This window comes from Bombus huntii, chromosome 16 (assembly GCF_024542735.1).
Source record: "Bombus huntii isolate Logan2020A chromosome 16, iyBomHunt1.1, whole genome shotgun sequence".
Taxonomy (NCBI): Eukaryota; Metazoa; Arthropoda; class Insecta; order Hymenoptera; family Apidae; genus Bombus; species Bombus huntii.
Genome location: NC_066253.1, coordinates 6919282 through 6931921, shown reverse-complemented (window position 1 = coordinate 6931921; position 12640 = coordinate 6919282). Strand labels below are relative to the sequence as shown.

Sequence of the window (12640 nt, the reverse complement as noted above, 5' to 3'; positions counted from 1 at the left end):
TTGTCAATATTGGCAGACAATATTTATTTTATTAAGGTCATAAAGGCATACAAATATGATGCAAGATTTATTGTTCAATATACTTTCTATCGATACGATGGTATAGTGGAAATTCCACGAGATTTATGTTCTATGTGTCTGTTCTATGTATGCACAGATTTTATGGTTTCGATTCTATCCTATCTTTAATACGTTCTATACCAACTATTTTATCTAATTTTTTTCTTGTATTTTTTCGTTTTTCCTTCTTTTTTTGACTCAGTATTTATTTTCATAGAAATTTCCCGTCTTGTTTCCTCCTTTAGTTAATCGATCTGCTTCGAATAAGTATCAGCAAAAATTTCATTATTTAATATGTCTATCTTATATAATGCACGAAGAAACTCGGTAGATGGCACTCGGTATAGGGAGAAGAAAAGTACCAACGAATTAACTTGTTTGGCGTTTTTAATTTATTAATGGACATGAATAGAGTTTCACATCGGTTTGCCTAGTAACGGCGGTTTTCATTAGTTCGTTTGATTAATAGGTTATTTCAGAATCAATGCATTGCGTAATGGATCTCATTCAAGGCATATCTCCTTTACCAGTAATGAGATTCACTCCACAAGGTAATCACAATTTGTCAGTTGGTGATTTATAGCTTAGAGTCTCGCGGACGATAATCGTCGCTATATGAACCACGAAATATCCAAGTTTCATAAATGGCACAGTACAAGGAAATATTCGATTTTACAATTTCGTTACAATTTTAGAACATCCTGTATTTTCTAAATACTCGTGTGTTTGCGACTGCGCTACAGTTTGGAAAATTGTATTGGCAGAGAATTGGAGGGAGAAACGAGAAACTTTATTTTCGAATTATAAAGGTAAATTCCATGCTCGAGCAATTGTTCGATTAACCGCCGTGTAATTCGAGAATGTTACAAACGCAGTTTAGGATGAATTTGCGCGAGCTTTTAAACTTTCCTCATTGCTTTGAACTTTCGATCGAAACAATTTTACAACTATCTCCGATGCACGCAGAAAACGTTACGTCGACGTATAACGTGATCCATTCGTATGGCAACAACGTCAGAAACGAGGAAGCGCGAAAGAGCGGCGGGAGAGCATCAGTGAAATTGGATAGTTTATGGTCAGCCGCGTCCGAAACAAACACGCTAGAAACATTATCTCTCCAGAAAACTTCTTACAGGGTAACGACCTTAAAACAATATTATTACCTTAGAATAATAAATTGAAATACAAAATAAGAATTTGTTTGTTTGACGTTTCGTTTTGCAGAAAATCGAGGGCAATAAAAATGTGCCAAATTTGTATCTCTTCGGGCATCTAAAATTCTAATAAGACACCATGTAAATATCTTAGAGTATCGTGAAAGTGCAAACAGTTATGGCAAATATGGCGGCGAAGTAGTAAAAAGCGAATTAAAACTTTTTAACTTCAAACAGAAATGCAAGTGCTATTTTATAAACAAAAGTCGATATTTATATAGCGTGTAGAAGCGTGTTGCTGAAATTGTTAACGATAAAATTCGATAAATTAGGGTAAAGTATTACAATGCCAATATTCCATGAAATACGTCTCTAATTGAATTTTAAGTATTTCACTTACATTTTCTACAACTTCCCCATTACATTTACCACAGATGATATCGTACTTACAGAACAATGTTATATTAGAGTTTCAGGTGTGCAAAGAAGTACGAATTTGGCATTCCCTCACCATCCTCCTTTGACATTGCCGATCGAGTTGCTTTTGTGCACAGTCTGTTCTTCAATCAGTCATGCCACGTACCTTAAACTCTCTGCCAACAACGCATTGAAGAATTTTAAGAGTTGCCTGTAACGAAAGTAACTGCCTTCTTCGATGATATTTCTCTTCCTCGAGCATTTTCAAATATCCATCCTACGATGATAACCGTGTTGTACGACTTTCATTAAAGGTGGCTGCTCGTCACTGGGAACTCGAGATTATTCCAAACTATGTATAACACGCTGTCAACCCCGTAATCCAGCCGTCCAACTTTCGTTGACAGTAAAATCGACGTGCCATAAACTCGTTTCAAACTGTTCTGTCTTAAGACAGTTCTAAGGACGAGGGCGGCGTTAGCCGAGGTAATGAAGCGGTGAAGTGCTTTTCCTCAAGCTCGAAGACTGAGAAGACATTTATCACGTTCTAGACGTTCGTTCTAGACGTTCACGCTGCATCGTGCTCCCCTTTAACAATAGTTCTCTGTATCGACTGTATACATTAGTTAGAGAGAAGAATACATTAGTCGCGAACAATACATTAGTTAGAGAGAAGATGGTACGGGCTAATGAAAAGAACATTTGGTAATAGCGAGCAGTTTGCACGATATCAATATCGTTCTTCCTTTCTATTGTTCAAACTTTAGTACGTTGCAAGAGGCTACCTAAAAAGCCGCAGTATCGTGAAAAAATGTCTCACACAATTATAGATATTATTATCGTGCGAGAAAACTGCTCAGGACAAAGTTAAACCATTTCGAGTGGTACATGTATCGGTGGGAAGAATGTCTTTCTCAAGGTCATTTCTCCATGACGATTTTAGAGTCACCGATATATTTTTTAATAGAACCCCATATTTCGATACGTTTTTTTGTCCTCTGTACAAAAGTATCGAGCTACTTGCCTCGATTATTAAGTTCGAGGAACAATTTGCGGAATAATTCTTTGAGATTATGAGAACACACGGTGATACGGAATCAAGAGACGAGGCTCTCTGCAAATAGATAATTTTCCTTTTCTTTGTTAAATCGTTCTATGTAAGGTCTCTTGGTTTACGATCATTCGGAATAAAAGCTAATACAAATTCGATAGCAGTATCGCGTTACAGTTAGCGGAAACTGGCGACGAGAACTGGGAAAACGGTATAGGTGAATTTTAGCGTGTTTCGTTTCACAGTTTCGTGCGTGCATCCGTTCAAAATTGTTTAGAGCTTAGAAAACGTTGGCGCAGCGTTCTCGCATGATTTTCGTACCTTTGTCCCGAGCCGTTGTGATCTACGGGGAATCAGAAATCGGAAGCGGAAAGGAGAGGAGTCATACTTTAAGATTTACGGATTCTTTCTTTTCCAAACGATCACGCGCGTACACGCTGTACCCGGTAAAAATTGTCGAAACTCGTGAGAATTCACCAATACGTCGTAAACGCTCCGTTTGATCGAATCGAACGCTTGTATTTACTTATTTCGGCCTGACGGGAATTGAACTTGGCTTTACGCAATTCGTAAGCGTACGACGAAACTACTACATCCGAAGCTGATAACCGGCGTAGCATAAATGTAAATTTCGAGAACCTTTGGAACAACTTGATCGCGCAGGCCAATTTTTGCTTCTTCGATTACGCGAGTAAATTGGACATTTTTGTTCAAAGGCCTAGATAATTCAAGGTCAAATTTAGATTACGGGCATAGAAGTAGCGTGTAAGTAATTAGTATAGTCATCCGACAACACTGTTCTCAGTAACACGATATGGTTAATACGATCGATTTAATTGGTCTGTGGATGATATACGATACGAAAAGGTACACAATGCGTACGATTTATTAATGAGGTGTCATCGAGTAACACACGTATGTATACTTATTCACGTTGTTCCAAATATCTTACAGCGGCGGTCTGTATATACGTGTAGCACGAATATATTTCATGCTTATGGAGGAAGTAATAATTGTTTATCATGGAACATAAATGTAGTATCGTGGACGAAAGGCCTAAGAAATATCGGGCGAACTATGAACAATGTCGCGAGAGCCGAGGCGCCGTCGGGCCCATCGATGTGTCATCGGTCTTTTCAAGTGCATAGTTTCGTGGAAAAGACCTACGTGACCCTGGCCACGAGCGCCTGCAGAACACGTGTGCGGTGGGCCTAGGAAAAAGGCAACAGAATGCGGCAACGGCCAGAGAGTTAGTCGAAAAGCAGAGTGCGAGTCGAAAAGCAGAGTGCGAGTCGAGAAGCAGAGTGCGAGCTGAGCGGAGACAGAGGTTGCGAGTGGCGTTGCCGAGAGAGTGTGGATTGCGCTGTTTTCTGTGCGTTTGGCGTGAATAGTTCAGGTTGAACAACAATCGTCTTTTTCTGTCTGATTAACATCTCTATTGTCCACTCTTTGTAAACACATTATATCACGATATTACATAAATTCGCCTGTATCGTAACGAATACCGCACTCTGACGAAATTATGAGCTTCTATAATTTCTCCCTTCTGGCCACGTCTTTCTATTTTGCCAACGTTGCTGGCAATTTTTCGAAACAGGATAATAATACAAATATGGCATTTTTATACCACAGAGTTCTTAGAACGACGCCTTGTTAGAATTTTAAGCGCCTCAAGGGACACAAATTTTGCGTCTCTTCGTCATCCTCCATCATCAGGTACTGCAACACTGTTAATCGTTGTCCTAATTGTTATCAATCATACTACGACATACATTTCAAACTTCTCTGTCAAATATCTCTAAATTTTTCAGCGAGAGAAAACAGCAAGGAACAGCTCTTCTATGAGAAAAAGATTTTATCTTTATTCGTGGTAGCGTCTAGTAAGGTGGAATTCGCGCGGGTTCTCCCGCTTTGGTCCTATGTAGCTTTCCTATTGAATGTTTGATAAGAAAGCCGAGCAGCTTGCGACCATTTCAATACGTATATACACGTATCGGAGAAATACGTGAGAAATGGTTCTATTCAGCGTGGCAACGTCAGAGAAACGTGTTACCAGTGTTTGAAAACGTGCACGATCCGGTTTCGAGGCGAGCAAAGGGGAAAATGGAATTCGCCGGAAACGAGAAGCATTCGTGAGATTCGACGGAACGAAAAGGTGGCCAGAGTGACGTGTTCTTCTTTCGATTTTCGATTTCAGAAGCTTCCACGCCCGCTGGAAGTTACTTCTCTAGGAGTTGTAAGACCCGACCAAGTTGTTCAGTGGGGACAGAGTTTTATCGTTCGAGGTTTGAGATTGTTATTTGTTGGAAGGAAATGTGAGATAATGTGCTTTTCTTTTCATGGAATAAATTCGCCTGAAATTTCTCTAAAGAATAAATTACCACTGTCCGGTGGATTTTGCTTGAAATCGAACTTACGAGCTTCCATCCAAAGTTTCATGAAATTAAGCAGAATCTTATAAATCACATAAGTAATTATAAAACACCAGCGTATTTGTTGTAAATAAAATACAAACAATCGTTTGTTATACAGAGCGTCTCGGCTGAATGAGTCAATTGTTTCATACGATCGTAAACAAAGCAGATATCTAGCTGATCTCATCTAGCCGAGACACCCTGTACTTCAAAATCTCTTTGTACGTATAATATTAGGTCGTCCGACGAGTTGCTTTCGTTTTATACAGAAACAATGGATGCACATTTTCCATTTTATATTATTTCATCGAATTGCGTATGATCCATTTTGTTCCATCAAAATAAAGATCATAAGATTCGACAGATTAGGTTTCATGTTTGTATAAAGATGCCTCTGTGAAAGAAAGACACTTTTCGGACAACCTGATAATTGGCGATGGCCAGGCTTCGACGTGAACATATAACATACATAATAAAGCGCGAACATATCGGAAAGGATTGGAAACTCTTCAGCGCAGTGATACTATAGCTTAAAAGTCACTTGCGCCACGTTTGCAATCGTCTTCCCTTGATACGATATAAAAATTTGGTCGATGCCACGAAATTTCCGACGATGCTGCAATTACGTAATTCTTTCGTCCTACGCGCGTTTCCATAACGGAACGATCGTTCATTTATTTATTCGAAAGCAATAATTAGAATCTCGTGGTTTCGCCTCGGATCGGTTTATGCGGACTTGTTACCTCGTACGAGTCTCCTGTATACGCGCTACACGTCGTATATACGTACCATATGTGCATATTGGTTTCTGGTTTGTCGGGTCAAAAGTTCAGAGGTTCACTTGCAGCTTGCATGTGTTGCAACTGAATTAGTTGCAACTATAAATACAGCCGGCAAGAAAAACGCTTGTAGCTTTTATTATTCCATTCTGTGTACTACTTTCTGCGTTCGTTCTCTTCGTTGCGCTTCTAGAAGAGTATTTTGTAAAGGAGAACGATAAAATCGTTCCACTCGAGATATAGCGTCTCTTATTAACACGAGGACACCAACGTGTCGCTCTTGATCTACGATTATACGAACCATTTATCGTAGCTTGAAAACACGCGAACAATTTCTTCCCAACGATATATACAACCGTACAATAGATTTTTAACATATTCCAGTTGGTTGGAATATTTCGATGATTTTTCTACGTTGATTTATTCCTCGTTAAAAACGGATTATACTTTTGCGATTAAACGAAATGTTTTTCGTGTTTTCCAAACTTGCTTCTCTTTCTGTAAATTTAGTTAAACCGCCCAAATCAGATTATCTTCTTATTGTTAAACGAAACGTTTTTCGTGCTTCAATTAATAAATACCTCGTTGCCTTTTTACGTATCTACCTTGCGTTAAATCGTTAAAATTAAAAACCAGATTATTCTCGTTTTAAATGAATGGCTTTTTACAATCTTCTGTTTCGTTTATTCGCTCGTTGCAAACGCATCATCGTTGTTACCATTTTGTTCCTTCGATAGGAGACGTTTCTTGCGAATTAGTTTCTAGATATTCGCATCAAGTATCAATGTAACTTGAAAAGTAGCGATATAAAATTGTACAGCTTCATTTTCCTCTCGAGTTTCCAAGCTGAAAAATCTTCTCCTCGTTAGAGTTCCCCCGTCACCGAAACATTTCCACCGGCGAAACTTATCTCATGGGAACGATGTTCTCGTAAAAACATCTCGCTAATTGCATACCATCGTTGCAGTTAACTGATGAAAAAGGTTGGTTCTTTAAATTCTTCAACAGAGTTAAAGTGCTTTGGAGCTTCCTGTCGCTAATAGGAGGAATATTTCTTAAAACATTCCAAGCGTTCCATCAGAACAGTTGACCCACAGAAACGCAAAAATCCTTTTCTAATTGGAACAGTTTTGAAGATCAGACGAGGTTCACGCGGAACTGTTTTCTCATTTTAACGAAATTTTCTCAGTAGAGAGTTGTATGTTCTAGCGGATTGTCAGTTAAAAATAACCAAAGACTATTCTGCGTAGATCTTAGAATTCACAACGTTACTTGGCTATCCCAATAAACTTTCATCAGCCAAGAGTATTTGTAATGAAAGGTACACAGGTGAAATGAAAACCTACAACAGCGTTGGGATTGTGATTTCAAGGGATCATAAACTACTTTGCGCAAATATGAAACGACAAAACATTTCTGTAAACCACACAGATATTAACACAGATATTGCAACGCTCTTTCATCGTTCTACGTTCGTTAGACACGAAACGTGTAAACGCAACGTGGCACGAACTTACTTGGTGACCTAATATTGCCATATAGAATCTGTCAGTGACTTGACAATCTTTGACCCGAAGCTACGTGTGTATTTTTATTATTATTCAAAGATGGTAGAAAATTCGAGGAATGCTTCTACGAGACTAGTTCAGCTCTTTGACTGACGGTCTAATAAAATCTCAAATTCCAGGAAAAAAAATTATATCTTTTTATGTTCTAGAATACTTGCGTTTGTGATAAAATGTGCGAGAGAACATCCACTTTGGAATAATAGCAAATTTTCGCCGACGCAGAGATTTTCTTTCATCGGAATTGCTGACAGGAATTCTGTAAATTCAGTAAAATCTGAATAGCGCGGTACAGTAGCGTATGGGGAGCAAATTGGAAACGATTTAACATGAACTAATTAATTTCTGAATTAATTTCAATTATACATGTATGTCTCAGCGTAATTAAATTAAATTGTAGGTACTACTGGAATTAATAAACAGCGGTTCTATTTCAATGACCAGCAACTGAAATTACTGTGTGAGACTTAGCCTGCTGGAATAGCGGAAGAAGAAACATAGAACGAACTTGTGTATTTCATATTTCTGAGTTGCCGCCTGTAAAACGAATACGATACGTGGGTAATGGAAAATTAGGAAAACGACAAGGTATTGGAGCCCGGATTGCAACATGGAGCCATGTAACCCGTGTTTCTAAATTTATCACGTACGGCGTAATTATTGAAAAAGCGCTTTTAGAATACGTTTCATAAATCTCTTGCCATGTGCGTTAGTATTTTAGAAAGCGAAAGATCATGTACGTATTTTTGATTGGAATTTGTAATTTTATTAGACTATGAAATTGATACTTATATATAAACACTAATACATTAGTATCACAAAAGAAAGACATAATCTACAATGTATTATAAATTGAAAACATGAAAATATTTCTCTATATACCGACATAAAGATAACTTATACACTACAAAGAATCTGTAAACTTCATTCTATACTCGGCGTTTTCTCCGCAAATAGCTCAGCTCTCGGATGAAATTCGTTTCAAGCAATTTTAAGATGCCTCTATACTCCGCCTCGGTTCTCGATCCATTTTCATCGATTCGGTAGTCTCTGAAAGCAGAAGAGCCCGTATCCTTTCACGGTTCGGCTTCCATAGACATTTCAATCAGGCTCAGTTTTATACTGCTCAATTTTAATGGATTTCAAGTCCCGTGAAATGTTCCAAAGAACCCGGTTTAACGGCTGTTCCGCCGTGTTCGAGGGGTTCTTGTTGCTGACGTGAAGTGTTCGCCCTTGCGACGACCTGTTTCGTCCAATGCACCCCCGGGGGAAACGCTTATGTCAGCCTAGATACCGTTGATAATTAAGGAATATTAAGTTTCTTTCCAGCATCGTGAAAGCAGTGATTACACGGACGTTGTAGATGGGTTAAGTTTCGTGTCTTTAGAATCCCTTTTCCTCTTATCTTACACAGTTACTCGCATTAATATTTAAGCATAGCTCTATCTCTGTATTTATTATTCGTGCAAAAGACGATGATTTAAATATCGTATCGCGTATTTTAAAGGCGAGAAAAGAGATTTTATTACTAGAATAATTAGTATACTCAAGTCAGATGATATAACAATGAGTATAGTACGATATAATTAAAGAAGAGCCACTGTACAATATTACAAGTATTATAGTTTATGTTTGTGCATATCACATTATTATTGTATATTATACTCTATATACTGTATTATACTGTATATTATTACTGTATACCATATGCAATGTAATGTTTAATGTATGTTTTAAGGTCAAGGAACCTCCTTCTAATGGACGTAAAGTCTGATATATGATGAAGTATTATTACCATTACTGTTACTATTTTATGAAAACATCAACCATTTATCGTAGCTTGGAAATATGTAAGTTTTCCAACAATAATATTTAATAGTACAGTAGATTTTTAAGCAAGAAAAGGTTTTAACTAAAAGGCTCCTTCCGATCTTACCTTAACTCTCTTCTATTTCCTTTTTCTTCTTCTTCTTCTTCCTCTTTATCCCTAATTGCGATACGGCCTTTTTCTTCATATAGGTGTACAGCAATGTCTCGATAATTGCTTGAAAATCGGGATCCACGCCCAGCAATTATCGCGTACAGGACTTGGTTCTAAGTATAGATACGGCCCGGTGTTTTGCGGAACGTACGGAAGAATAGCGCGAGTGAAAGAGAAACAGATCTGAGAGTCGGCTTGATGAAAAGAAACATATCGTTTAAACAATACTTATTCAACGACGAGACATTTTATTTCTAATTTTTGTTGAGTAAAATTTTTATAAATGCAGTCGTGAGATTTTTCTGGTTAAAGCAGAATCAAACACGATATAATTCGAAGCATAACTGGTTATTTAACCAGTTAGGTGTTTTATGACGAGTATACTCGTCACGAAGAAATGGCAATATTTTGTGTTATGACGAGCCCTGTCAGCAATAGAATTAAAAGATAGAACAGTCGTTTCATCACAACTTAATTGTACATTATAACAGTCACGCATACTCTGTGTTTGACGAGTATACTCGTCTTTCTTTTAACGACACATTTTAGGTACACGCTTTTCAACGAGTTAAAGTAAACCCAAACACTATATAATTCGAAGCATAACTGGTTATTTAACCAGTTAGGTGTTTTATGACGAGTATACTCGTCACGAAGAAATGGCAATATTTTGTGTTATGACGAGCCCTGTCAGCAATAGAATTAAAAGATAGAACAGTCGTTTCATCACAACTTAATTGTACATTATAACAGTCACGCATACTCTGTGTTTGACGAGTATACTCGTCTTTCTTTTAACGACACATTTTAGGTACACGCTTTTCAACGAGTTAAAGCAAAACCAAACACGATATAATTCGAAGCATAACTGATTATTTAACCAGTTAGATGTTTTATGACGAGTATACTCGTCACGAAGAAATGGCAATATTTTGTGTTATGACGGGCCCTGTCAGCAATAGAATTAAAAGATAGAACAGTCGTTTCATCAAAACTTAATTGTACATTATAACAGTCACGCATACTCTGTGTTTGACGAGTATACTCGTCGTTGCTTTCTTTTAACGACACATTTTAGGTACACGCTTTTCAATGAGTTGAAATAAAACCAAACACTATATAATTTGAAGCACATCTGCTTATTTAGCCAGTTAGCTGTTTTATGACGAGTATACTCGTTATGAAAAAATGGCAATATTTTGTGTTATGACGAACCCTGTCAGCAATAGAATTAAAAGATAGAACAGTCGTTTCATCACAACTTAATTGTATATTATAACAGTCACGCATACTCTGTGTTTGACGAGTATACTCGTCTTTCTTTTAGCGACACATTTTAGGTACACCCTTTTCAACGAGTTAAAGCAAAACCAAACACGATATAATTCGAAGCATAACTGATTATTTAACCAGTTAGATGTTTTATGACGAGTATACTCGTCACGAAGAAATGGCAATATTTTGTGTTATGACGAGCCCTGTCAGTAATAGAATTAAAAGATAAAACAGTCGTTTCATCACAACTTAATTGTATATTATAACAGTTACGCATACTCTGTGTTTGACGAGTATACTCGTCTTTCTTTTAGCGACACATTTTAGGTACACGCATTTCAACGAGGTCGCAGCAGCTAACTAGTTAATGACGCTAACTTATTTTCTTTCGCCTATTAAATATATAGGTAAATGTGATTTAAAGTATATCGTGTTTGGTGTTACTTTAATCAGAAAGATCTCACAAAGACGTTGGTAAAAGTTTAATTCACAAAGTTTTGAAAATACAACATTTTCATTATCGGATTAATATCGTCTCGTGAGCGCTTGAATTCGTATTAAGTTACACTACTCGCTCCTCGAGTTTCGCGGTGTGTCAAGAGGAAGACTATGGCTCCTTGAGCGACAATAGGGCTCCTATAGCGATGGAGATGACAACCAGGTAATTGCGAGGAACGTCATGGCCGATAATTATCGAGACATTACTGTATTTTGTTTTGCTTAAATTTCCCTCCTGTTCCTCCGATACTTAAATCTTTTGTCGCGAACAACTTATGCGTATCTCGGGATTCTATTTTATTTCAGAAGCAAAATATGAAAGACGGATACAGAGACGATGGAAGATAAATATACCTTGGCGTATCATATAAATGACGTTTCGTGTTCACAAAGTTTAGCAAATATTTTTCATATACTTTACAGTTATCAGGAAATTTCCTGCGGATATTCCGCGATGTACGTACAAACGTTTCAACGTTGAAACCTTCGTGCATTTTATCGTAATATCGTCGCGACAGCGATTAATAAATTATATCCGTTGCTATATTTCAACATTTTTGAAAATTTTATAACGCGGATAAAAGCGTTATACAGAAACCCATTAAACACTTTGCACGTTACATGTATTTTCAACGTAAGAGAAGCTTCTGAAAATATTGTAAAAATAGTTTAAGTACACCGTATAAACGTTTACCTAACAAGGTTTTAAACTAAAATCTATTTTTTTTTCAATTTTCAGCTGTTGAATTTAAAATAATTCTAAACTTCTAAATCATAGTGTACATAGCTCACATACGATAGGAGATTACGTTTCTTACTTAACTACACGCTATCGATATGATTGGGCTATATATCATCAGATCTGTACACTGCAGCCATATATCACGGAAGGTGTATACGTCGAGCGTAGATATCGGTGCTATTTCCACTTAACGAGTGCAGTGAAAAATATGCCATCATTATTTGAAACTTAAAAGGTGCTTTTAGCTTTTCATATCTCTCGGCGGAGACGAGGATAGCGAATGGCACGATGGCTATAAAATATGGAAAGTAAGCGACGTGTAACCGATGGAAACAGGCTACGAGACGAAAGAAACACGTTCTCCGGTGAATTTTGTTGAAATTAATACGCAGATTGATCTGCCGCGTTCGCTGGGGAAATGCGCGATATTTGGGTCACTGATTTCGTGCAGATCAGCCACGTGTTTACGAGTATGTTAATAGAGTCAGCTTTATGCATTTATGTTGAAATGTAAAATTCCACGAGCGGACCGACTAATCAAAGTGATCGTTCAAGTCTGTTACACTAGGATTTATAAAAGTGTAAATTAAAAAATCCAGCGTAGAAATATGAAACGACAACGTATATAATTCGATTGCGAAACGTCGGATAAATTCTCTGCAGCGACGTATCGTTAAATGACTTGCGTGCTTGATTTAAATTCC

General features: G+C 37.4%; 2 protein-coding genes across 20 annotated transcripts in view; both read left to right on the top strand.

Annotated features, from left to right (window-relative positions):
- LOC126874699 (uncharacterized) lies at nt 1-1966 on the top strand. Of its 3 annotated transcripts, none has more exons than XM_050637048.1 (5): nt 1-611; nt 756-869; nt 1027-1196; nt 1285-1355; nt 1683-1966. In XM_050637048.1, the coding sequence occupies exons 1-4, from the start codon at nt 545-547 to the stop codon at nt 1342-1344; spliced, it is 411 nt and encodes a 136-aa protein (XP_050493005.1). In that variant the 5' UTR covers nt 1-544; the 3' UTR covers nt 1345-1355; nt 1683-1966. The 3 variants fall into 3 exon arrangements, 2 of the variants coding, with proteins under 2 accessions (XP_050493005.1, XP_050493004.1); XR_007692945.1 differs by having other exon boundaries at nt 5-611; nt 1285-1547; XM_050637047.1 differs by having other exon boundaries at nt 5-611; nt 1285-1966.
- Nucleotides 1-12640, top strand: part of LOC126874694 (protein qui-1-like) — an 89236-nt gene that overhangs the window by 1803 nt on the left and 74793 nt on the right. The window lies entirely within an intron of this gene.

Excerpts from the sequence above, each read along its gene's own strand:
- LOC126874699 (XM_050637048.1), top strand. The coding sequence starts at position 545 with ATGCATTGCGTAATGGATCTCATTCAAGGCATATCTCCTTTACCAGTA. Across the intron at positions 612-755 it reads AATGAGATTCACTCCACAAG|AACATCCTGTATTTTCTAAA; the intron begins GTAATCACAATT and ends TTACAATTTTAG. Across the intron at positions 1,197-1,284 it reads TCCAGAAAACTTCTTACAGG|AAAATCGAGGGCAATAAAAA; the intron begins GTAACGACCTTA and ends TTCGTTTTGCAG.